We start from the raw sequence: 25,637 nt of genomic DNA, 5'->3' as shown, positions 1-25,637 counted from the left end.
ATCTCTCACCACCTGCAAGATTATCCTCGCGATGCGTCAAATACTTTACACCGCATGAAACGTACTACCCATGTCAGGTTCCCCTGGCTCCTAGTAAGCACCTAGCTAGCTAACACAACATGTGTGTAGCAACCATGCAACAGGGGCTGGGATAGAGGTTGAGGAACTTGATTGAATATTCATACGTATTGGAGGAACCGGTTATCAGCAATTAGGATATTGATTTGGTGTTGTACATATTGGTCCAATTCAGACAGCATCCAACAATTCCAGCGGTCAATCTCAGAAATCAAGGAGTGATTAGAACCGTCGCAGATAGATGAATATGTGTTGATAACCTGTAGTGTTATAGTTAGATTACGTATCCAACGGTCCATGGTACACAGTCACCACCAGGATTCGGCAAAAACTAAACTAATGGCATCAGTCGTTATACACAGATATACCCCACTATTGACTCTTATCTTTTAAATTAAGCGGCAGTAATGGATCGACAATACATTACACTTACATCTACAGTATCGTTTCTTGCGCAATGAAATATGCATTCAGGGGAAAAAGTAAACAGGAAAAAGAAGCCGGAGTGTGTCCCTGCAGCCAAAGAACAGGCTCCCGGCTCCCAGCCACTCAACTTCGGCTTTATCAGAGAATACGAGGCGCGGAGTTAGAAAGTGGAATTTTTTGGTCACCTAACAAAGGACTTAAATTACCCCGTATCGATCGGGCGGGTAGATAGTAGTTAAGAGGCTGGTTTGTGTCCAACCGATTGATTGTTCTTGATTAACCGCCAGGCTTGATTAACCACATCAGGGTGGGGCCCCTTGCGTCTAGCAAAGCAAGTGAGCGTGTGAACGACAAACAAACAGGTTTACGACTTTCAGAACTGATAGGGAAACACAAAGTGCGACATAAGATGCAATATAGAAGGTCTAGGGAGTCGAGGGATGGGCTGATAAGGAGGGGAAACTAATCTCTGCGCTGGTCGGATTCTAAGTTTGAGACCTGAGCAGTCGAGGACTGAATCATCAATAATGCTGTCGATTCTTTCATCGCCTATGCACGGGGAACTCTGCCAAGATAGGAGTACGAGTGAGTGGCGGTGAGAGCGAGAAAAATGGAAGAGTTTGTATGGAAGGAGAAAAGGAGACAGGGGGAGAGAGACGGAGGGATTCTGACAGGTTTTTTTCAGTCTACCCTATCTCCTCTAGTCTACCTAGTCTATCTAGTCTACCCATGCGTTATCAGTCGGCCCTTTACTGGTCCACGCTACATCCTGACTACCTGAAACCAGCCCAATCCTGCGCCAGCAGCAATCGCCTGTCATCAGAAACCTCACCATCCCCCGTCCGCCCCGCTCCCTGGTTCCTGGCCACTCCGGCTATATATAGCATGCCCGTTCAATTTTGTTCAAGTATTGGGAAGCCACCCATTCACAGACCATCAGAGAATCTACTTTGACTTAGTACATAATTCTGTAGGATCTTTTGTACGTCCTTTATGCATTCGTGCTCTCTGACCAGCTTGGGATTGTATGGTCTCTCTAGTACCAGAAAGACAGGCAGTCGAAGGATAGCGATACAATTGATTTTATATGGTGTCCCAAAGTGCTTGTTTAGTTCCGTATATCAAGAATGGCATCAGCCCAAGACAACGCTAATCTGATAAGTGTTTAACTCAAGAAGACGGAATTCCTACACTGGTCTGGAAACATCTCTGGACATCTCTGAAGGAAATAATCACCACCATCTTCACAAGATCGGTAGATTCAGGCTACTACCCCAGAGAATAGAAACAGGCGCGGATCATTGTTCTCCGCAAACCTGGCAAGCCGAATTACACAGTGCCCGGGGCCTACCGCCCGATATCCCTGCTCAACACACTGGGAAAGCTGCTCGAAGCTGTTATAGCCCGAAGAATCTCATACTGGGCAGAGAAACACAAGCTACTTCCTGACACTCAACTTGGAGGCAGACCAGGATGAGACACCGAGCAAGCTCTGCTGGTGCTCGCCAACGCGGTTGATCGAGCATGGGTACGGTCTAGGGTTGTGACTCTGGTCGCATTCGACCTGAAAGGCGCCTTTAACGGGGTCAATAAGACCACCCTCGACGCGCGACTTCGGGCAAAAGGGCTACCATCAAAGGCCCGACAGTGGATCTTCAGTTTCATGCAGAATTGAGAAGCCAGTGTGACACTTGATGACTTTGGAACGGAAAGTACACGTCTGGAGAATGCAGGTCTAGCCCAAGGGGCCCCGCTATGACCGATCCCATTTGGATTTTATGATTCGGATCTGGTCGATCAACCGGTCGACAGCAATGGCGGGGCATCGGCATTTATCGATGGCTACTTCCGCTGGCGAACGAGCACGTCTGCAGAGGAAAATATCAAAAACATCCAAGAAGAGGATTTCCCCCGAATTGAGCAGTGGGGCACGGAGAGCGGGAGCGTCATTTGCAGCAGAGAAAACTAAGCTGGCCCACCTGACACGGTGCAAATCAGCCAGTGGCAAGGGCGGGAAAACCATGAACGGCAAAGTGATCAAACCAGCGGACACAGCCAAACTCCTGGGGATCATCTCCGACACAGAGTTGCGATGGAAGGGCCATATAAAACAGGCCGTCAAACAGGCAACCAAAAGAACCATCGCCCTGAACGGGCTCAGGCATCTCCGACCAGAGCAGATGCGCCAACTCTACCAAGCGTGCGTCATACCAGACATTAATTACGCATCAACCGTCTGGCACGACCCGCTACGTAATAAAACACATCTGAGACTTCTGGAGACTGTCCAGCGAACGGCGCGTATACGGATCCTCTCTGCCTTCCGAACAGTGTCCACAGACGCCCTTGAAGTCGAATCCCACATGCTGCCTACCCTCTTGCGACTGAAGCAGCGAGGACAAATAACAGCAGCCCGTCTCAGCACCCTGCCGGACGATCACTCGGTCCGGAGAATTATAAAACGAGCAACGGAACGCAGCACACATGTATACAACATGGCGCGTTTTCCATTAGCTGAAACCATGCGTATTATGGACTTGAAGCGTCTACGGACCCTGGAAACCATCGACCCAAGGCCACAAGCACCGTGGCGGGTGCAGTCCTTTATTGACATCGAGATTGAACCAGACCGAGAGAAAGCACAGGCCCAAGCTCTAGCGAAATAGACCTCAGGGCGAAGCGTAGCGGTCTTCTCGGATGCATCAGGAATGGAAAACCAGCTGGGTACAGCAGCAGTAGCTCTGAACCGCAATCTGCAGGTCCTGAAATCGCGACAAGTCAGTAACGGCTCGATGGAGTACTGGTCAGACTATGCCGCCGAGCTCATGGCGATCTACTATGCCATTGAACTAGTCTTCCAGCTAGCACAGAGGAATCGAGGGAACACAGCAACACAACAAGAGCCCGCAACGATCCTCAGCGGTAGTATGTCAGCACTACAGGTAATCAGGAACTCATGGAACAAATTAGGCCAGTGTATCATTCAGGCCAGCCATCCACTACTCGGCCAGCGAGCTGAAAGCCCGAGGAATCCCGCTGCGCCTACAATGGGTGCCGGGGCACTGCGGTGACCCTGGAAACGAGGCGGCCGACCGGCTGGCCAAGGACGCAGTGGGCACAGAAAAGAAACATCCCTTCAAACATCTTCTTTCACGGGAGAAAGGACACATACGCAGTAAGATCTACCAAGAGTGGAAACAAGAAAGGAGGACCTCGAAAAACGGAGGGCACCTGCGCCATGTCGACCGAGACATGCTGGATGGCAGGTCTCGCCGTCTGTATGGCCCGCTCCCCCGAAACCGAACATACCTGCTCACTCAACTTCGCACCGGCCACTCATGGCTGGCAACATACGGCAAACGACAGGGCTTCCGAGAAGATGAGCAGCGCGAGTGCGGGGCGACTGAGACGGTTGTACACGCCTTGGTTGACTGCCCGCGACTGCGCACATTACGATAAAAACTACGGCACAAGATTGGAGGCACGTTCAATAATATATCAGATATGCTAGGAGGAGCAGGCCGCGGTAGGGAAGGTAGGCTACAAGATGTCCCGCCAGACAGCAGCGTCCTTGGGGCGGTACTGGATTTCGCGGAAGCATCGCAGAGGTTCCGAAGTCGTGCGCCACGAGGGGGCAGAACACAACCCCAGGCACAGGCCACCACAAGCCTTGACGAGGCTCCAAATTTGTCTGAAAAGTAATCGTTCGCGTTCAATGGTTGTACATTGAGGATATAGATAGTGGATCCCTGCATGTCGCCTAGGCGAGGGGTCAGCGTATGAATCATCATCATCATCATCATCATCATTAGAGAAGCAATTGAGACATGTTCTGATGGCGATGAGATAGGCCATGTCGGTTGCAACAACGACCGTCCAGGTGCCCATTCAGCAGGCCCACTTATGCAGACCGGGGTGTAGGAGGGATAGAATGTGGATACAGCGGTGGCTCCAAGTAGCGGATGTGTGATGCGGTTCTCGGGGAAGAGAATATTGTAAAATTGCACCAAGGCGATGGTAGACGACTTCGGGAGCAGTCCAGAGTGGACCATTACTGTGGCTCGATGTCACTGGACCTGACTTCGTGGGACCGAATTTGACACTAGCTGAAATTGACACTAGGCTAGTCAGCCTTTGGGGCTGCTTGAGGGTTTCAGGTTCGCATCTTTTACGGACAAGACGGACTCACCGGCCTGCAGCGGGGCCGCCGTCCGTCTCGCATGTGGGCTCGTTTTCCGTTACAGCTTTGAACTGCCATGTTACGGTAGTATCGGTCCTTTGGGCCAACCGCATCGTCAGCTTCATCATCAGTGGAGGGCCGTCTCTTCAACGGCTTGCGGGCGCCCGTATGCGAACTGCTTGGTCTTTCCTTGTGACTCCTTCCCTCTTTTGTCTGATCCTTCCGTTTTGGATTCTTGCGGAAGCATTCAGAGTCCACGTGATATGGTTTCCGACAGAAGGGGCAGTACGGGACGTTATCGATCTCGATTCGACATGTCGTCCCGTCCAGTGACGGTATGGGTTTCTTGTTACCGGGCCCGCGGATGAGAGCGAGGGCAGGAAGCGTTTGCCCGTCAATGGGTTGTTTGCCCAACTGCCCCTTCCGATGTTCTTCCTCAATAGCCTTGTTCTCGATATAGTCGAACGTGGGCGCCGCTTTCGTAATGGTACCGTTAGCGTCCCTTTCATTAACAAGGTCCATTTGTCGAAAAATATGGTCACGGAAGCTCTCGTACTCGGGACCAAGTGCGTGCATGAAGAAGAATGTTCGCTCAATTTCGGATGTAGCACAGTCGGGGTCAAGGAGAAGCTTTTCAGCATGAATCTTCCGGATCTCGGCGCCCAATGCTCCCACACTTTTCTCTTGTGAGGGACATGTACCGCCGCTGGAGATTCACGTATGTGCCAGTGCCTTCCGGTTTGAAATGGTCTTTAACGGCCTGGATGAGCAACTGGACTTGTGAGATCTCGAAGGCGTTGATCCTCTGCGCGGCGTTGTGTGTCAATTTCGCTGTTATCATTGCCGAGTAAAACTTTTGGCGATGGGTCCACTGTCGTGCCTCGTCCTCCTCTATTGGCGGCACCACCTCATCGTCGGCAACAGGAGACATTCGAATGAACTGGTTGACCTTCTGGTTCCATTTGAACCAGTCACCGGCATTGTCATGGATTGGGATATTGTTGTAGAATGCGCTAAGTCCAAACTGCACAAATTTTGCAGTGTCAGTCATGGTGTAGATAGATGCTCCTCTGGGCTGAAGAACTCTGAGCTGGATCCGCCGTTAGGCAAGTCGGGAATGACCGAGGAATTACAGTCTGATGAGTTGAGTGAGCGCGCTTCTAATCCAAAGAGCTCTAGGCTTGACGCAGCGCCGGGGAAACTCGAGATGACGGATAGGCTGCGGTCCGACGAGCTTGGCGTAGGTGTATGTGATGGAGGGACGTATTCACTATCTGGTAACTCGGACGCTTTGAGATAACGGCCGTACGACTCGAAGAAGTGAGGGAAGCGGACACGATCAACCGTATATCGTGGCTTCCGCTCCCGGGAAGGTTGTGGTTCTGTTTGCCCGGAGACTGTACCGGGTTGAGTTGTTATCACTTGAGGTTAATGGTGCATGTCCGATCTGGATATTCGTTGAGTGAAGGGGACTCGGTCCCTGTTGTGGATTGGAGACTGCAGCTTGAGCTTGGTGAGGAGACTTGTGTCTAGTGGTATGCCGGGACCTGGCAATAGCAGACGCAGCAGCAAGTGCCCGGCATGCTCTTTCGGGGATAGTGTTCTATACGCTCCTCCGACTGCGTGTCGTGAAAGTAATTGAAACTTAGCCCTTTGGATTTGTGTAAAGCGCCAATGACGGATGCTTCGAAGATAGCACATCAAGTTGAGCTCTTCCCCAGTCCAGCTGTGCCCCATGTAAGATCTAGGTCTTTTTGTCATAAGCTAGAATGGCAGATTTTCCCTTTTCGAAGATCAGGGTATGAAAGGGGGATAAGGGTATCTCGGCATGCTGAACGGGGCAGGTGGTTTCATGTCTCTTTGCCAATGTGATATTTCTGTAGCGGTGTGGTGAGACGTCGTCGCCTATGGGTGTTGTAGGCTTTGATTGGTCCGTCGATCATGTTTGGCGGTGTGATGATGTGTTGTCTCTTGCGAGGACTTGTTGAGGACTATGATGGGTCTGACGAATATCTGCAGCGATGTGATGATTTTGTCAGGCTCGTGAGACCATTCCACACAAGCTTTCCCCCCTCTTTATCGTTAGAGGTTGTCAACTTCCATGAAGAATCAACTGAGCCATACCAGTTAAGTCAACAGGTGAACTTATCACTCGATGAGGAAACTTAGCAGTAGGAAATATTCACCAACTAAGCTGAGCAAACCCGGGCTCATAACCTGTTGAAGTGAGAATAGATTGATTGAACGTTGGTTACTTCAGAACCTATCTTTCAAAAGGGCGGGATAGCACATATATATGTCTGGTCCCATCCCTGCCATAAGGTTCAGCCACCGTGAGATTTTGAGAGTCATATTGCTTCCATCATTGAAGCACAATATCATGTACGAGTAGGTGAGCGTACAATCAAGACCCGCTTGAGTGGTGGGATTAGCAAGCGCGACAGTACAGCTACCACTGATTCTTCTCTACACGGCCGTATTAAGGAGTTGTTCTTTGAGCGATGCCTCTCAGATGCAGAGATTTTACGTACTGTTCGGTATGAAGGCTACACAGTCTCTGCACGGGCACTTCGACGGATCCGTACGGAGCAAGGCCTCGTCCGACGAACAGATGAATCTAGTGAGCGTCAACTCCAGGATGATATAGCTACAAATCACCTACTTGAAGCATATAATGAAGGGACTATCCAAGGCTACGGACGAGAGCTTTTGTTTGCTCATATGCGTGGTGAACTTCTCATTATTCCAAGGTCTGTACAGAGAGGGTAGTCGTACGTGGATATCTAGCTAACTAAAGTCTTTCTATCTCCAGATACCGGCAACATAATATCTACCGTACGGCTGCACCTGAGGCTATACAACAACGGAAGAATGACATGCAGCGAAGTCGTGGCTCGTACATGAACCCAGGTCCAGATCATTTCTGGTCCGTGGATGGTTATATGAAGCTAGAGCCGTACGGTATCCGAATCCATGCAGCCATTGACGCGTATACTCGCTATATCATCTGGGTCTATATTGGCATTGATACTCGTACGTCAGTCAGTGTTGTAGGACAATATATTGTTGCTGTACATGAACGGAAGATTATCTGCAATAAAATTCGTTCCGACCATGGATCAGAGACATCTTTACCTGCTAAAGCCCAGTGCTAACTCTGAAGAGCGTACGAGCCAGAGATTGAAGCAACAGAGTGTTGTATCTTTGGTTCTAGTACAGCAAATCAGAGAATCGAGGCTCGGTGGGCACAGCTAAGTAAATCATCACTTTTTCGATATCATGTACATACGGACCTATTCTTTGGACCTTGATAGTGACTAGTGTAGAGCTACTTCAAAGCCTTGATGGAAGTAGGAGACTCCTCTAGAGATATGATACCAGATCAAAATGCTCTGTACGCTGTTTATATGCCTATGCTTCGGACACAGGTCTCATCGTACGTAGGTACCTGGAACCAACACATCATCCGGAAGCAACCACAGAGGCCATACGTTGTCTTTGGTCGGCCGTACATGAATTACTATCATCCAGAGAACACAATCAACCATGGTCTTCTCGTACATGAGGAGTCTCTTCAACAGTTGAGGGACGGCGTGCAAGGCTGGGATATGGATGAGTATCTACCTACAGAGGCTTTGAGATGGCGTCAGGTGGGCTTTGACCCTGAAAAGCCACCAGCAGTACGTCCGGACGAAGCAGCGACCCCTTTTCGTACGATCTACCTTGGCTTGCGGGAACGGTTGATAGTACATATGAGATCCTACGCTAAGCCAGAATTGACACTATCCGAGGCGCCAACTGGAGCTTTTGATTGGCTTGAGCCACAGGGATCAGAGTAGCTATCCAGGATACCCGTACGGGATGCTTGTATACTCCTTGTTTGCTATTCTTCCTGCTTCACCGCTGCTTTGGAGTCTTGAGAACCTGCTCTTCCTCGTACAGAATAATCAACATCCTTTATACAAGGCATCTCTTGTACAAGAATGACTCTTCCCTAGTGTTAGTTTAATTCTACTAAGTAATTTCTATCTTCCACCTCTGCCTTCCACAAACACGTCCACCACCACCACCACCACCAACTACCATGGCTTCGTACGTGCTAGAGGACCAAGATCAGATAGCTGAGCTGGATTTCCTACCTACGTATACTATTCGAGTGTCGTACAGGACAAAACCGACTCCAAAATGTGTCCGTACAGCAATAACAACAACAACAACACCACCACCACCACCACCAACACCAACCTCGGCCCTGGGGGCAGTCACGTTGGCGCTCCTCCTCCTCTTCCCAACCTGGCTGGCCGTCACCGTCCGCCCGTCGCCGCCCCTCCCGATCTCGCCCGCTACTGGAAGTCGTTGTACGAGGGGCTCCCGGTCGGCAGCAACCTTACGATCCCTGCAGGGGATCTAGGTCGACCACGCCCGTTTGTGCATACGCGTATAGCTTTGGAGGTGCCCGATCAGGGCCGCAATCTGTTGAGTTCCCTCGCGGCCGGATCCATGCTTATCAGATTCGTACGCATCGGCCGAGCTATATCAATGTCCTGCTGATACAGTCTCAGGGAAGTCGTCCGCCAGCCCCATGTACTAGATGCCGCGCTGGTACGGGGGGCGTCTTCCCAAAATGTCGCCATTTACCAGGCGCATTCGACAGAGCATGCGCCAATTGCAAATGGCCTGATGCTGGTAACAGTTGCTCCGTACGAGACTCAGCATGGGGTGCCTTACGGGAGAGTCAGCTTCCTATGCCTATCATCGGCAGGGGGTTTGCCCGCACCGCGGGCCTCTCGTACAAACCCAATCATCCTGGGTTGGGAAGAGGAGGAGGAGGAGGAGGAAGAGGATGATGATGAAGTCGTGCTCGTCCCGGCAACCCCTGCACGTCCGGAGAGGTTGGACGTGCAGTGGGTGCCGTTGATCGACCTGGATGTCGTTGGACTTGATTAGGTACGTTTATTTTAACTGTTCTACTACATCCCAGTTGTGCGGGATACCTGTGTACAACACCCTGGGCAAGACTTGCACCTCTTCGTGGTGCTCAGGACTAGTACCCATCTAGATGGCGAAGCTAAGCAAGTCATCCAATGATGTACGTACAGCTTCATTTACATAGGTACGTTAGATAAGCTACACAATCCAATCAAACTTCATACTCAACCTGCCGGCAGTAGACACCAAAAACGCATTTGCCCGATGGCCGCTATTGACCGCCGTAAAACAGTTGCCGAAACCGTTGCTTTCGGCATCGTATAGGTTTTGTAACACGAATAGCAGCATCAACCCCTCAAATTTTATCGGGTCCAATTTAAAAGCGGGTATGCACGCAAAACCCAACACAGCGCACAGAACAAGTTAAGGGTAATCTCTGCTGCGTAGATGCTGAGCGCTTGCGGAAAGGTGTAGCGCTTAGATCTTGAAAGTAAAGAGCCAACGAAGAACATTGTTGGGGCCGTGTAACCCCATATAACGCAGACGACATTGCCGACGAGATAACATTTAGAATATTCTCGAAGATTTGATATATGAAGGGATGTGAAAAAGCAATCAAGTATACATATGGAGACAGGTTATTATTTCTCGAGGACTCCGTATTACTCCCATCAAAAAGGAAAGGCCCCCTCCCGATTGACGCAAGCAAATCCCCAATGTAAGGCATGCCGCTTGAGCAATGTATGCGACCAAGCGTAGCTCATGCCACGCACCAGGCGCCCAATAGATTGAAAGCCGACTGAGAAAGGAAATATAATCTTCTGTTTCAGGACGAAGCGAGGCTCAGTCAAGATTGAATACTTATGGATGGCAAAAGAAAACAAAGAGCGCTGTAAATACATAGGCGGGCAAGATTAGTAGCTTAATTTAACTTCAAGGGCTGGACTGAGATTATCTAGTCTAGTAACTGCGGTCTTCTTGAATAACAATACCTCGGACATTTCAACAATCATGTCCTGGCCGTCAGGAAGCTCGCGCACATTATTATCAGCCATTAGTTTAAAGCAATTTTGCTTGACCTGGAGAACTCGCACTATACACTGGGAATTAATACACTGTTTTATAGAAATCTTCTCCATCAGATCACGAACTGTCTGCTCAGTCAGATAGACGGCCCGGTAATAGCTATCCGAAAGCCGATCATTACAAGGAAATCATACATAGAAACAAGTAACTAGGATGACATCAGTTCACCTGTCTTTAGTATTACCAAATCAATAACTTACTTAAAACTATTAGTTGTTCTGCCGGTGGACAATAGGTTGGATTAATATCTACCGCCTCTATATATCCCATTTTGGCGCTACTAGTGACTGAAATAACTTTTGGTACTTTGACAGGATGCTTTAGCATGACCTTGCCATTCAGGGCTGCAGAGCATGGCAGTAAATCTTCTTAGATAATAATCAATGAGCCATGGTACCCTGAGCTATAAAAGATATTTAAATATAAATTAGTCAGAAGACATAGCAAGCTCATGGAGATACTACTACTAGTAGATAAAACAGCATGCAGAAGTATATAATCAATACTAGAACAGAGCCTGCTATTATCCTCTTGTTCAGCGAAATCAAGTGACTCGGACAATATAACAGAATATAACTCCAGGTTATCTTACTCTTCATCCTGCAACCCTAGAACGCTTACCGGCCGCAGTAAGATAAATATATTTTATATTAAGGCAAGCTTTTCATGGAGATTATTTTTTAAAAATATTTTACTAAAGTTACCCTGCGAGCCCGCGGACCATGTCCGTGTATACTTAGTAATTTTAGCTGGGCGGGGATCTACATCCTTGCACTCCACTGAGCTATTACCATGCTTACACTTACTATATTTACTAGTATCCATCTCAGCTTGGGCAATCTGTCATCGAAGCTTTTCGATAGTTTTCTTGACATGAACAATATTATTAGAGAACTTTTGCTCAGCCCCATAATCACAGAAAAGCTTGATCTTATAATAGCTCACCTCTGCTTTCCTGTCTAATATTAAGCCCGCATCATCCGGGAATAGCACCTCTGTCTTTGCACATAATCTGACTGTAACACCCTTAACACCCTTGGAGCGACTAAAATCTGTAAACAGGAAGTTAAACCGGACAGGTATCAAATATTCTGAAGCCTGGATTAACAAATTGAGAGTTTATATAATATAAAATCCATCAAATACTGAGCTCTTGAGCTGAATCTGCCAGTTCTTTATATCTTCCATACTACTCTATATAGAATTGATATATTCCACTGCTTGGAGCTTGCTGCTTAGTTAATACTCTTCATTAGCTCCCTGACCTTCTTTCCATAATTACTAATAAGCAGCTAGCTTTGCCCTCTACTCTTCTTCTTAGAACGACACACGGATGTAGGTACGATATTTAATCAATTGCATAGTCATGGGCGGTGGTATAGAATCAATCACGGACACCAAGTACACCTGGCCTTTATTAAGGTAGGTAACTGGGATCTGGGCTTGATCATTGAACATTGCTGTAGGTGTGTGCAAAGTGACATGATAACAAAGACTACAGTATTCAGAGCAGTTAACCACTATTAAACAGACATAATAAAATAAATTTTCAGAGCTTATATTTCACCTAGCTTTAAATTACTCACTTGATTGTCTTGAATTGATAATACAATATTATGAGAAGGCGTGTTACCCTGTATATCTATATTAACTAAAGAGGGTTCTTCAACAGGTTTACCTATATTATCATAATCTACATCACTCTGAACAAAAGCACTGGGCGCCAAGGTTGGCTGCTGAGCAAACAGCTGAAGACAATAGAAGTGTGGAGGAATATATTACTGGTCAAAGTAATCAAGATCTAGGACTGCAGTTTCAGTATTAACAGGAGCTGCAGAAGTTTGCTACAAAAGAAAGAGCAGAGTAATCATGCTCAGACTCATGATAGATATATGCAAATCTCCCGCTTGACTATGGTACACGGCACCCAGTCTACCTGAATTAGGCGGCGAGCATCTAACGTTATGTGGTTGTAGCGGGATTATATAAGGGACAGCGTTCAGATCGGTATAGGGCACTGCAAACCGCATGTCTTCTGTGGCGCGGGGCGTAGAATCACTAAACTTCCTATCACTATCTATTTTCCGCCTGGCGCAGTGATCTCATATTAGCTGTCGCCCAAATCAGAATTTTCAGGCTATAATCTCTGATGAAAAAGAATGGGAAACGGACAACAAGTAGCGGCAGTTTATCATCTGCAGAAAGACATTTTTATCTAGTCAGACTGATGGGTCCAGTGGGCGTCTGACTGAAGCGCGTGGCATTACAGCAGACAACTGGGAAAAAAATATCTGAGAAGGTCTTTCAGAATCTCTGGATAAGATCATTATCTAGCTTCTGGAAATTCTTTCTGCAAGGGTGATTTTCCGATCAGTATAAGAATAGCCGGCGAATTGTTGGCATCCGGAATATCAACCGTATCTATTGCTGAACATCGCTAACAGGATCGGAGGTAATAAATTTAACTTATTCCGTTCTGTTATTCGTCGGCCACTGAATGACCTGTAGAGAGACTCGAATCCAGGCGAAGACAGGGAGGCGCTAGAGGAAAAATTGCGGCATTCGGATCGCCAAGCGCTACCGGCCTCACACGTAAATTAACTGTAATGGGTGTCATTCCGTGTCTGAAATGATAAAGGAATACCCACGGGATTATAGGATACCCATGGGTACTTCAACCGACAAGAAAAATGGTGACGTAGTTCAAAGTCCGCCCCACCCGCTTCGCTAGAAGCAACCCTAACATCTACCATGCCATCATTCAGCAACGTCGGTCATTTGAATTCCTTCACGGACAGGAGTTTTATGACTGCAATTCTAACACCGTAATGTGTGCTATGCTCACAGACCACATTCTCTTCATACAATAAAGAATTTCTCGCCTAATACCGACTCCTTTGTTCTTCAACCGCATTCCCAGCGGTGATGTCGTGGCTTGCCACGAGTGGCCAGACCCGAGCTGAGGGAGCAGCGAGGCTTGTACTCGGGAGAAACGAGCCTTCAAGCAGCGCATCTTAATCCGCAGATCCGAGACGAAGCTGTAGAGTTAAGCAGAATAAGAGGTACGGTGGGAAGACTCTTAGTGCTGTAAGCGCGGGCACCAAACTTGAAGTGCACACTCAAAGTAAATTTGGTTGTTTCATGGTTGCGATCAGCTAACGGCCGCTTCTGGTAGGTGCGACTCCCTGATGAGCCAGTGGAGAGTGGGTGCTTCGTCAACGTGTCACCCGCATGCCAGAGTTATTCACGTTTCTCCCGAAAAAACCTATCTTGGCGGGTCCCTTCCATTTACCGTCCTCGGCCACAATTCTCCCTTCCGTGTGGTGACGCGCAGTCGATGGAAAAGCTTAGATGATCAATTTTATCGCGCGTCTTCAGCCATGCGTCTTGAAGTCATTTGACTCCCCGCGCCGTTCGTTAATGAAAACACATTAATGGCCGTGCGCTGCACCCAGAGTGTCGTCTAGATAGTATAAATGCATATTTTGACTGGCGCCCCGTGCACCCTTCCCTATATTGAAACAGCATATTTTCTGCATATCTCAACCGTTCGTAACTACATTCACAATCGATCCACTCCGCCTGCGCCCCGGCTCTTGATGACAGACCTAACAATATCCGCCGATCCGAATCACTATGGTACCGCCTCAGGCCCACCAGCCATCACCGAGGATCCCAGGCCAGGTTCCCTTCCCATTTCTGTAAAACACGATCTCTCAGGATGATGAGATGATGATGATGATGATGATTCATACGCTGACCCCTCACCTAGGCGATATGCAGGTATCCTCTATATAGCTATCTCTTTAAATACATGTCTTTTGCTGTAAAACATTTGTTTCCTGACGAATTTGACGCCTCGCCGGGGCCTGTGATTGTTTCTCTTCCTCTCCACCTTGCTATAAGGGGGAGGCTTGGGTACTATTGTGGGAACGAATTCCATTGTTGTGGTAAACGTGGTACCGGCGATGCGAATCGAACCCACCACCTCCAAAAAGCAAGGTGACCAATCCCGCATCTTCTTGGAGGTTGCCTCGGAGCGCTTACCACTACGCCACCGATACCGGCCGCGCGAATAAAGATTCATATATTCGCAGTCCTTTATTCCTTTCGGAACCCTAACCATTTTCCTTCAATAGGGATAGCTGTATCTTGATCGCATTTTTGAAACAATAGATTGACCACTTCACGGACTTGAGTGTGCCTTGGTGGTGCACCACAGTAATATAGTCATATAATCCATTTTTCAAGCGATTCTTTCTCCAACGTAATCGGACAACGAAGCGGCGCGACAACGAGCCGGCGCGGCGATCCTCAACACTTCAAACAAGCCGCTGCTCTGCCTACCAAGATGCAACGATCAATAAAAAGTGAAGTAATTCAACATTAGGTAAATGAATTATATACAAAGAAACTAGGTGTTGACTTTATCTGGATATTTAAGGTGATTATGGCCTTCTTTGTTGCAATTACTGCAGTGTGGTGGCCGATGTTGAATGCTTTTTGTTGTCTGTATAGCTTTAACATCTACTTATGAAAGATATGACGTGCAGTAGAGCCATCTAACGTGCTTTTTTCTTGTAGAATGTGTTTTGAAGCCTTCGTCTTGTTCTTTTTATACTGATCCACTGCGCGAAGCTGATTTAATTCCTGTTGAAGCAGTACAGTATTCTGCATTGCTATTTCTGTACTTTTATATACCTTCTCGAGTGCTTGTTCAGTAATAAGTGATGATATTCCAGCTTTCTGTAGTGTTTCAATCTCTGATTTCTGATGATTCAGTTGATAAAGAGTTAAGGGTGTTTTGCTGAGATACATAGATTTAACAGATGATGATGTTGAAGGTGGTGGAGGTGCTTGATTCTTTGAAGTATTGAGATCTTGAAGCACTCTTTGAGGGTGTATGGAGAAAGCTCTGTTGCAGTAAAGTCTTGCTTCATATTTGCTGTATTAAGGCTTTTGAATAAATTCTTTGTGGAATGATATAGAAAGTCTTCTTTCTGTATATGGTGGAAGTCTTGATCAGCAGCATCCTTGATTTGATGGCTATACAGGGTTTTTAGCGGTGTAAAACAAGCCACATCAAGCGGTTGAAGTTCATGAAAGAGTGAGGAGGCATGTATAGAGGAATAATCAATTCTTCTTTGTAATATTGGAAAAATTCCAGGAGTTGAATGACCTCCATGGCTATCAAGAAGAAGGAGGTGATACTGGCTTGTTGTTTCTGAAGCTGTATACGCATCAAAGTATTGAAGCCAGTCAAACGCGAGTTTATTATTCATCTATCTGTTATCGCTAACACTGATCCGCCAGTCATTGGGAATAGCTTTAAACCACTTTTCCTGCTGCATCTTGCTTGTAAAGATAATCTGTGGAGGTACAAATTGCAGCTAAAATAGGAAAGAGAAAGCAACCCGTCAAGTACGGAGCGTGGCCCGCTTCGTATTTTCGCTTTTGCCAAATTCTAACTGAGATTTGCTCGGTCGGTGTGCCATGGCGACTCGAAGGGTGTGACTTACACACGGAGTGACGAAAACACCGTATGGGACACGATGGCAGTTCCACGGAGAGAAAGTATACAAAGCTAAAAGCGGACAGTGCACGGACTATGATTAGGGGTATCGGCAAGCCCAGGTACCTCCCATTGCTTTTCCTTTTCTTTATTTTCGACGACTGCTAACCTGACCTGTCCAGCAGATCCGATGCGAAACGCGCCAGTCCGCAAACGGCCGAGTCGAGCTGGGCTAGGGACCAACAAACCATAGCGACGTCCACGATAATACCGTATCATTCCGGGCCTGGACCGCTCTCAACCTCGCTCTATCGCCGGATAAATTGCTACCCAATCACAGCACATTGGCTTTACTCCTTTCATTTCATTGGTGAAGAAACCATAAATAATACTGCAAGAGCTCTTTCGTCGAGCTGCAGCTGGGCGGGACAAAAGCTACCTTCCTACGCCCGGGAGCGTTCTGTTTCTCGCAGAGACGTATACGTGACGACCCACGCACCGATCCTGGTCTGAAACGGGATGATGTCATTCTGTTGTAGTGCACGCACAATAGTTATATGGAAAAGCATTCTCAATTTGTCAGCAGCTCACTGGTTGGTGATGATATATAGCGAACGGCAATGGGCAATCGTTGCGCAGCCACGGCCTCAATCGCAGTTGACGACGGCCTGAGGTGCGGACAGCATTCCCTGATGAAAATGGCCTCAAATCCGGGATCACAGTCTGCTTCCCCGTGTACTTCATCTGCCTCCAAGGTCGCCATCCCGAGATTACCGATATGTGAAGCCACTTCTAGGCCACGCACCAGCAAGGCATGTAAAGAGTGCAGAGCTCCAGGGAGCTGGCCAGCCTCACACCTCGAGATATCTTGTTCACCGAGGAGGATGAAATAAAGATTCATATGTCCGTCCTAGCGACAGACCGCACGACACTGATATCGATTGAGGTATAGCGGGTATCGAGAACCGTCGCCAAGTCGACCCTTCCCGGGCCGACGCAATGACTTCTACATTCAATGCTCTACGGTCGATTCTCGACAAGATCATGCAGAAAGATGGCTCCAATTTTACTTGGAGCCAGGAGATCCGAAGCCTTAAATCGGCGCTGGCCAAAAGCACCTCCGCGCGATGCTTGGATAGATTAGTGCAAGTAAGTTGGCTCATATTCCAGCCTCGTCATGCGATGTGGCAACTGACTAGAAAGCACACCTTTTTGAGCAAGTGACCGGGGAGGGAGGCCTAAAGGTACTAGTAGCCAATTCAGTAGATTGACAAGGCCCGTGACAATGTAAAGCTCGGCGAGCACAACACTGTCTAAGTGAGACAACAACGACTGGTCGATACATCGGTCGTCCTGGAGAAGGTAGAGAACCAGACAGACTGATTCCGAAGAGGAGCCCGTTCTGGACCAGCACAGGGTACAGGGGGTCACAATACCACAGGACGCTTTCACCACAAGAACGAAACACGTGAATTGGGTCGAACGGATGCCCAGAAGTAAGAGGGTCTCTGCGGCTTTGGTCTTAGATGCTAGAGCGGATGAGTGTAGAGCTCAAATTCAAGACTAGCAAGCCTAACGTACCTGAACCCACGTGGCACCCATGACACTACACGTTCTGCATTAGACCGAGAAAGTAGTTGTGCAGAGTCAAATGGCCTCTTTTTATAGCCTGCCTGGGCGGCTGAAGAATGCCACTTCAGCGTACCCCTAGATAGCGGAACGTTCAAACCACGGCGTCGGACGTGGGTCTGGCATAGCAGCTCAACTATAGATATGTGCATGCATTGGTGAAAGGACGGACTCTACGGCATCGAGTTTTGAAGATGTGTTGGGACGAGAAGCCTGGGGGGTTAGAATGGCTCATAGAAGAAAAGGGTTGTCGAAAGGGCATCGAGCAGATCCACCTGGGTCGAACTCAGATTGGGTGTTCCATGGTGTAAAGGGCCTCATGATTGATTGAGTTCCTGTGAGTCACCCAACGCTGAAGAACTCATTCGGTCGATTTGGTACAAACATCGCATCCAACGACGATCGGCACGCGGATGGGCAACAGTTCGTTGACCCTGCTGATGATCGATGCTTTCAGACCACAAGACGTGAGCCAGTCATAAACGACCCTGCTTCTCTGACTTGACCTGCTACAGTACTGAATTTAGGTTAGCTTAGCTAGATGGCCGGGCTTTTGAGGAAAAGCTCTCGTTGGAAGCTCCCGTGCTCGGAAACCATCGTCAAATGTCAACCTCGGTCATATCAACTAGACTGATGCGCGCGTTTCCTATGGAGGCAATAATTAACCTCCGAAACTCTATTGAAAGGGCCAAAAGCCCGATTTTACATATGTCCCCCCTCTGGCCTTTCGATCACTTGGCACTCTTGGTCCGTAGTATCACAATTCGAATGTGACTAGCCATATTGCTTTTTGGGTGTACCCACGGAATCATAATCGGCCAAACATGCCAGCATGCCCTTAGAATAGAGCCGCTTATCATCGGCAACAAGTACGCTCTTATACTCATCTCGGCTGAACCTTCTTTTCACTGTTCAACACGTCAGATTAAGCTACGGATATTATGAACAGCAATCTTCTCTGGTATGATTGTGAAGATTCGAACCAATCATTGTCCATTACAGTGTTTGATAGATTCAGAAACCATAGCGCTGATATCCGTCATTTTTGCGCGCCCGGTAGAAGACAAAGCAGGGGAAAGAATTCCAGCCCAAAATTTCTAGATTGGATCGAGAACGTAAGATGCTCAGTTTGAGTTCATGATCATCTATCCGACCGCAAATCAGGCGACTACGGAACAACCCCACGTCAACGAGATAGAATGTGTCATGTTCTATGAATAAGCCCTTGCATGTCTTAATAATGCGACCGGATCCAACTTGTGATTACTTCTAGAGGAGGATCCTCGTCGACGCAGTATCCACTCCTTATGTCGGCAGCACGCAAGTCAGATGCCACCAGATGGTCGGAAACATTATTAATCTCCTTGATATAACGTGACTTAGCAAGCGTAGCTGAGGTTTCTCAAGAGGCCGAGAAGAAAGCAACATACTTCGTAAAACAACACATCCACGTCTTGTAGCCGTTTATCAAGATCCCTAGCCTCGGGATGGCTTAGCACGTAGTTACGGTTGAGCAACCAGCGTTTAGCGGCGGCTATGCTGAGATAGACCTTGTGTGCTTGGTGGCGACGGGCGCTCGCATCTAGTACAACCCTGCTGGACCAAATATAGGCTTAGCCGGCACCGTAAGAGTCGCGTGTCATGTATTTTACCGTTTTAGCTGTGCTATGCAATCAAAGCTGCAGGAATTTGACGTCGCGTCTAGGTCAAAACTGGCTGACAATAAGCGTTGGGCAGCTGTATAACCCTTTATAGACACCGTATAAACAAAACAATTTACATCGCGTAGCGGCATGCCCCTAACATGGTTCATAGTATTGATCAGTAAAGACCGGTAGTCATTGATGAGCTCAGCAACCCTCAGGGCCAAGACATGATCGAGGCAGCGGTTCCCATGATTTACTGATATCTGCTAATGCAAAATAAGTAACTCGTAGTGACGACCCTCATTGCAAGAGCACACAGAGATGGTTGGATAAACTCACAACGCTCGGAACGGAAGCTGAGCATCCCTTTCGCGTTTCATTCTGTTCGCTTTCAGAAGGAGAATTACGTGCTAACAAACTATTCTGGTGTTCAATTTGGCAAACATGAGGTGAAGCCGGGTTGAGGAGGTTCGCGACCTTGATCCTATCGATGGCAGTCAACATTTTCTCTTAAGCATGTTCCATGTTCAGGTTGAGTTACGACACTGCGTCTGAGTCACGGCAAGTGTGGGTTCCGCTCGCTCCGTCGGATCCGGCAAGAATCTACATAGATATTACGTCATTACATTGCCAACTTGCCACCGTGCCAGTTCAGACTGCGCCAAAACGCCGGGTTGGGTTGGGTTATCAGTCCTGGCGGGGCAACCAATCCTACGATGCGACCACAATCGCCCCTCGTCAGGGTGTTTCGAGATGGGTCTCACGCGATATCCAGGCAAGACATGAACGAAAACACTTTATATCCCAAAGCCCGACTACAGCGTGTTGAATTACCTGACAAAGGAACGCAGTGAGACAAGCTTAGAGAGCAAAAGTCTCTAGTGCTGTGGCAGGCTTTGCGGTGCTGTACCACCATCAGACCCATGTGGCAGACATCGATGACCAACGACCGTACACTACTGTGTCACGTTCCCCATTGGGGGAATAGTAACGACACTCGATTTAAAAAAGACATTGTCAGCTATTCATTCTTCAATATGGCAGTACACTTATTGATAACGAAAATCAGATAGATAGGAGAATTTTCCGTAGCCGACTTGTGCTTTATAGCGTCCCTAACTGTCGCGGTGACATAGTCCGCCTCCGAAGGGAGTTTGGACGTTTTTGCTGGTGTATTTTAACGCTGGCTTATGACTGCAGGCCAGGAATGGTGGAACGTGGGTCAAATCCTGCCGATCCCCTCGGGCAAGCAGCTGGGTAAAATGAAGATTATGAAAGACCGGCACGGAAGCATCCAATCCGGGAAGTCCTGCTTCGGGCCCGGAGACGACGAGATAATGTCGGATCACACGCCCGGTTCCCGCTCGCGGAGGCTCTGAAAACCATGAACCTAGAAAGGCTCGACGACCTGGAAATGATTGATCCAGCCCCACAACCACCGTGGCGGACTGAAGCCTTTTCTAAAATCGACATTGCGACCAATAGAGAAATAGCGATGGAGCAGGCGGAGGCAGCACGGTCCGAGTCGGACCTTGTGGTGTACTCCGACGCCTCGGGGCGCCAAGGCCACCTGGGTGCCGCAGCTGCAGTCCTCGATGATGAACCGGTAACGACTGGAAGCCTACAGATACAGGTCGGACGCATGGACCAATGGTCGGTGCATGCCGCCGAACTAATCGGTATCCTTTATGCGATCAATCTTATCAATAGAGTCGTGCTGCAACAGCGGAGAGCCGGCCAGAAAGGAGCGAGAACAGTCACTATTCTCAGCGACAGCATGTCAGCACTGCTGGCTATTCAGAAACCCGGCAGTAAATCAGGCCAACAAATTATCTATGCGATCCTTCAAGCAGCCAAGAATACGAGAACACACGGGGTTACAATTCGATTGCAGTGGGTTCCCGGACACAGCGAGATCCTCGGTAACGACACAGCCGATCGGCTGGCCAAAGAAGCAGCCATACCTGGCAAGACACACCCGTTTTCTCCCCTGCTCTCGCGTGAAAGAGCATACATCAGGCAAGGAATCCTTACTCAATGGGAGAAAGAATGGAAGGAGTCCAGGGACGGCGGCCATCTCCGGAAAATCGACAACACACTGCCAGCAAAATACACCAGACGACTCTACGGAGCTCTGCCAAGAAATCGAGCATACCTTCTGACCCAGATACGGTCGGGACATTGCTGGCTGTCCACGTACGGAAAGTTGTTCGGCGTCCGCGATGATGACCGGTGCCTCTGCGGTGAACGGGAAAGTATAATACACGTCCTTCTAGATTGCCCGCTGCTCAGAGACTTACGTCGAGAGCTCCGGGAAAAGGTCGGTGATGCGCTCAATAACATGTCAGTCCTGCTGGGCGGATCTTGTCAGGAGGGTGGAAGTAGAGTCAGCAACGCTTCGCGCACTAAGACAGTCGAGGCCGTCTTGGACTTTGCGGAAGCATCCCAGCGATTTCGAAGCCGCGTGCCATAAGGGCAGCTAACTAACATCAACGGCGCAAGGGCCACAATAGGCCCCGACGAGGCTCTAAGTTCGTTTAAGAAGTGGTACAGGACCAATGTTTATTAAAGAGATACATATAGTGGTAGTAGCCTGCATATCGCCTTAGCGAGGGGTCAGGGTAAATGAAACCATCCATCCATCCATCCATCCATCCATCCATCCATCCATGAAAGACCGGCTAAGGATTGACCTTGAGCAGAATTTATGCCGTGGTCATCTCCAACTATCCATCATGGGCAAAATCCCAGGTCGGTCACCTGCCGATGATAACCCTGGCGACGCCAGTCGACACACCACATACGCCAAAAACGACTTCAAGCTTCTGGTCCTGCTCGATACCTTCAAATAAAGGCACAGTCCCCAAGCAATGGACCTTGGAAAAATGAGAGGGTGCTGCTCTTTGAGGGTGACATCTTCGGTCCCGGATCGCGCCGTCAACTAATGGGCGTTTCTGCTCATTGCGACAATATGAACTGGCCGAATGGCAGTTTGGTTGGTAATTCAAACCCAGTCGGGCACGCGCAGACGACGACCCGACAGAGCTCCGGTCGGATGTTCTTTGTGCATGCGCCATCGCCTGCTCCAGAGCTACTCACCGCACGCGACGATTGCTCGTTCAACGTTACACGCAACAGCGTACCAGAACAAAGCAGTGTCAAGCAGTTACTATGTAAGTGCTGTGGCAGTCGTCGCTGTTCGACCTGCCATGGTCAGCATTCGTAGGACCCCGTGGGGTTATCCAGCCCGGGGCATCTGTTGCGGCGGCGCACCGGATGTGCCCGTTGAAAATTGCTTATGAAGCAGCGTGGCTGAACTCCACAACGGATTGAACTCCCAACCAACAGACGGACGAGAGATCACAAGACCCGTGATTGTCCAAGTTGAACGTCCAGCCATCGGGCCGGAAAGAGAAGCTGAGACGTACCGATGGATGCCTCTGCCACACATGGGATCGGTTGCGCGCAAAGACAAGTGTCTCGTCTTACAGGCATGTTGGGACTCACTGCATTTGAGAATTACCTTCACTAATGCAGGAGGCAACCCACTTTTGATAATCACAGTGCGCAAGATTAGTGGTGGTATCGTTGTCGCGGCAAGGGGCCTCCCAGGTGTGACACGGTTCGAGGTTGAAGTCGAAAAGTTTGATGCCTGCCCCCGTCTGTGGCTGAACTGCATCCCGGACTTGTTGGTGAATCGACTAGCGGGCGCACACTATGGTAGACAATCATTAGTCTTGGGGTGCATGTCCGACACGGCCTGCCATAATCCCCCCTCTCACATTGGTTGTAGGTTGATGGGTGAATCGATCGGGCGGGAACTAAACCTACCACCAACAGCTAGCTTCCCACGGCGCTTGCTCAGGTAACCTTGGATGATTTCTCTGGCCATCAGTGGCCCTTGAAACAGTTTGGTTCGCTCTCCGAACGCGTCACCGGGGTTAACGGATGTCCCCTTTGTAAGATAATACAGACGAAACTCAAGAATCTACCAGAGTCAGGACAGCATTATTAATAGTCGCAGAGGATTTATCACATACCTTAAATTCACCGCAGTCGTGGTCCAGAAGGTCCTGCATCCAATCGCCCAGCCAGCATTGGTGGTCTAGGATTCATTAGGATCTCTGCGAATTCGGACAGGGCATGAAGAGACAGCCATACCAAATCTTGCATCTGCCACTCAATCTTGCATACCATAACCCGCCGCTGCTCGCTCCCCCGGACGAGCATGCGGATATAGGGAAGCACTCACAACATACCAATGTCCTCTACAATGAACACGATCGTCCCAAACAGAGAAAAGTCGATCGATCGGCCGTATAGCCCCAGCAACAGTGCAGGCTGTCGACGCTGGTATAACCATTCACAGAGATAGAGTCGTGTACTGAGACTGAAGACTCATGATCAGGTCAGAACATACAGGATACGCGGTCCGGGCGTATCATCCCAGTAAGCAACATAGAAGGACTGGAGTTGGAAGCACGAGCAAAATCCTGCATAAGATAACCAGAAGTATATATACTGCCCCGGCTGGATATACCAATAAAGAGACACTGTAATGTCCATACAAAGCAGCTCATGAAAGGGACATATAGTTATAGTGGGCCGTCCAGCACTCCAGCATTATTAAACAAAAACTGCATGAGAGACGGCCACTACACTCAACACGATCCATAGAACCCCAGCACCAACCACTTACCAGCGGGAATCTGACCCTTGGTCCTACATATAATACACCAGGGCCACCATTACCATGACCGCCAGAAGATAGTAGCTTTTCAGGACCACCTGACAGTACCGGCGGACGACCGTATGCAATATCACGGGAATCATAATATAGACGGCAGCAGCTGCCTAGCCCTGGTTAGTAGTATCACTCTTATATTACAGTCATCATCATCGAGGGGCGGCGTGGTGACTGACCAGTAAGGACACCCAGTCATGCCTCAGCAAGGCAATCCGATTATCCGCTCTGGCAATGGCAATAGCTCCATGAAGCAGGAAATAGACGGCCATCACCTATCCAAACCAGCAATGCGACCACGCAACAGCAGAGCAGCTGATTCCGAGCTGATGGAATAGAAGACTAAAGGTCAGGCCCGTACTGAGCGGCAATAGATTCAGAACAGCGAGCTTCGCCACATGTTACTGGACGTCGGCCCAGCCATAGACGGACACATGTAGGAGAACAGTATTAACGCCCAGGAGTATCCCAACTGAAATAGCCTTGAATGCGGTGGATATGTCAATGATCTGGGCAAGCCACGGCAACTCATGGCTGATGCACCGCCTAAGGGAGGCCGCGATGTGGCGTTAGATAATCCACTGACCAAGCTGGTATGCTAACCACACGAGAAGCCAGACACCCAGCAAGACAGCAATCCATATCCTGTACTAGTCAATATATTAGATTTGGGTGGCCTGTTCATACAAGTCTGAGAGGGCTGGAGGCATTGTCTCTGGGGAAATAGAAGTTGGATCTGGCAGATGGGAGATGGGAGATATTAGCTTATAAATATTTTCACGGCGTCGGCCTTGGGCCACGGGTATAGCTAGATACTATATACTTTCATTTTTGATGGTTGACCTCTGCGGCCCTCCTGTTGTAGTTGGAGATGGGGAGACGGTTAAGTATATGGCAGATACCCGCGTATTTGCCCGTGTAACCACAAGATCAAAATCTGAAAAACGCAGGGTTCTATTAGCCCTTTCAATCCGATGCACAGGCATCAAAAGTACGAGGTACATCAAAAATAAATATATAGGAGCATTAAATGAGTATTTAGCTAGCTTCTGCCTCTGTCCAAAGGGGTCTCTTTTTGACGTCCTTTTTACCATAGTGGATTATAAGAAATCACTTTTTCATCTTACCCTAGCTCTACATCATACTGACAAAGGTTGAGTTATCTGAAAATAGAATTGTGTTCAACTCCTATGTATGCTGCTCTACAGTACAGAAACACCGCTTGAACTCGAATCAGCTATGGGAGCAAGCCAGTAATTCTACAGACCCTTGTACGGAATTCTCCAGACACTCCACTGCGGAGCACATATATGGAATGCAAATCAGCTAAAGCAAAATAAACTAAATTCTCCTCGAAGTCCGTGCGCATATGTGTCCAGGGATAGACAATCTACTGTAACAAGAGTT

At 48.5% G+C, this 25,637-nt stretch overlaps 8 protein-coding genes across 8 annotated transcripts; 4 read left to right on the top strand and 4 right to left on the bottom strand.

The window, feature by feature from the left end:
• Positions 1-4,672: 4,672 nt before the first annotated feature.
• Positions 4,673-5,735, bottom strand: BO88DRAFT_455594 (uncharacterized protein; the record flags this gene model as incomplete). The annotated part of the gene is made up of 2 exons (XM_025710877.1): positions 4,673-5,360; positions 5,386-5,735. 2 exons carry the CDS (start codon positions 5,733-5,735, stop codon positions 4,673-4,675), a joined length of 1,038 nt encoding a protein of 345 aa, XP_025560934.1.
• Positions 5,736-7,030: 1,295 nt separating this feature from the next.
• BO88DRAFT_344940 (uncharacterized protein) lies at positions 7,031-8,523 on the top strand (the record flags this gene model as incomplete). Its single annotated transcript, XM_025703278.1, is given in 5 exon segments — positions 7,031-7,434; positions 7,497-7,832; positions 7,848-7,965; positions 8,011-8,185; positions 8,315-8,523. Coding segments are annotated over 5 exon segments (1,242 nt in total), but the record flags the coding sequence as incomplete, so codon positions are not given.
• A 630-nt stretch (positions 8,524-9,153) lies between these two features.
• Positions 9,154-9,531, top strand: BO88DRAFT_344908 (DUF3716 domain-containing protein; the record flags this gene model as incomplete). The annotated part of the gene is made up of 1 exon (XM_025703271.1): positions 9,154-9,531. A coding segment is annotated over one exon (378 nt), but the record flags the coding sequence as incomplete, so codon positions are not given.
• A 4,958-nt stretch (positions 9,532-14,489) lies between these two features.
• BO88DRAFT_406365 (uncharacterized protein) lies at positions 14,490-14,759 on the top strand. The gene has a single exon (XM_025707134.1). The coding sequence runs from the start codon at positions 14,514-14,516 to the stop codon at positions 14,703-14,705; it is 192 nt and encodes a 63-aa protein (XP_025560931.1). The 5' UTR covers positions 14,490-14,513; the 3' UTR covers positions 14,706-14,759.
• Positions 14,760-16,873: 2,114 nt separating this feature from the next.
• On the top strand, positions 16,874-17,712 carry BO88DRAFT_406364 (uncharacterized protein). The gene is made up of 2 exons (XM_025707133.1): positions 16,874-17,360; positions 17,415-17,712. The coding sequence occupies exons 1-2, from the start codon at positions 17,211-17,213 to the stop codon at positions 17,433-17,435; spliced, it is 171 nt and encodes a 56-aa protein (XP_025560930.1). The 5' UTR covers positions 16,874-17,210; the 3' UTR covers positions 17,436-17,712.
• Positions 17,713-19,074: 1,362 nt separating this feature from the next.
• On the bottom strand, positions 19,075-19,722 carry BO88DRAFT_344930 (uncharacterized protein; the record flags this gene model as incomplete). The annotated part of the gene is made up of 3 exons (XM_025703276.1): positions 19,075-19,203; positions 19,271-19,436; positions 19,493-19,722. Coding segments are annotated over 3 exons (525 nt in total), but the record flags the coding sequence as incomplete, so codon positions are not given.
• Positions 19,723-22,500: 2,778 nt separating this feature from the next.
• On the bottom strand, positions 22,501-23,488 carry BO88DRAFT_84145 (uncharacterized protein). The gene has a single exon (XM_025713184.1). It carries the CDS (start codon positions 23,163-23,165, stop codon positions 22,725-22,727), a length of 441 nt encoding a protein of 146 aa, XP_025560928.1. The 5' UTR covers positions 23,166-23,488; the 3' UTR covers positions 22,501-22,724.
• Positions 23,070-24,502, bottom strand: BO88DRAFT_489451 (uncharacterized protein; the record flags this gene model as incomplete). Its single annotated transcript, XM_025712704.1, has 6 exons — positions 23,070-23,201; positions 23,318-23,474; positions 23,527-23,591; positions 23,746-23,876; positions 24,213-24,340; positions 24,410-24,502. The coding sequence occupies 6 exons, from the start codon at positions 24,500-24,502 to the stop codon at positions 23,188-23,190; spliced, it is 588 nt and encodes a 195-aa protein (XP_025560927.1). The 3' UTR covers positions 23,070-23,187.
• Between the last annotated feature and the right edge of the window lie 1,135 nt (positions 24,503-25,637).

Source organism: Aspergillus vadensis (assembly GCF_003184925.1).
Source record: "Aspergillus vadensis CBS 113365 unplaced genomic scaffold BO88scaffold_18, whole genome shotgun sequence".
Classification (NCBI taxonomy): domain Eukaryota; kingdom Fungi; phylum Ascomycota; class Eurotiomycetes; order Eurotiales; family Aspergillaceae; genus Aspergillus; species Aspergillus vadensis.
This window is presented reverse-complemented; position numbering and strand designations above follow the sequence as displayed.

What these genes read in the sequence shown, in the direction of transcription:
- BO88DRAFT_406365 (XM_025707134.1), top strand. Translation starts at nt 14,514, where the DNA reads ATGTCTTTTGCTGTAAAACATTTGTTTCCTGACGAATTTGACGCCTCG.
- BO88DRAFT_406364 (XM_025707133.1), top strand. Translation starts at nt 17,211, where the DNA reads ATGACTTCTACATTCAATGCTCTACGGTCGATTCTCGACAAGATCATG. An exon ending in GCTTGGATAGATTAGTGCAA is followed by an intron (nt 17,361 to 17,414) that starts GTAAGTTGGCTC and finishes CTGACTAGAAAG; the next exon opens with CACACCTTTTTGAGCAAGTG.
- BO88DRAFT_84145 (XM_025713184.1), bottom strand. Translation starts at nt 23,165, where the DNA reads ATGCAGTTCAGCCACAGACGGGGGCAGGCATCAAACTTTTCGACTTCA.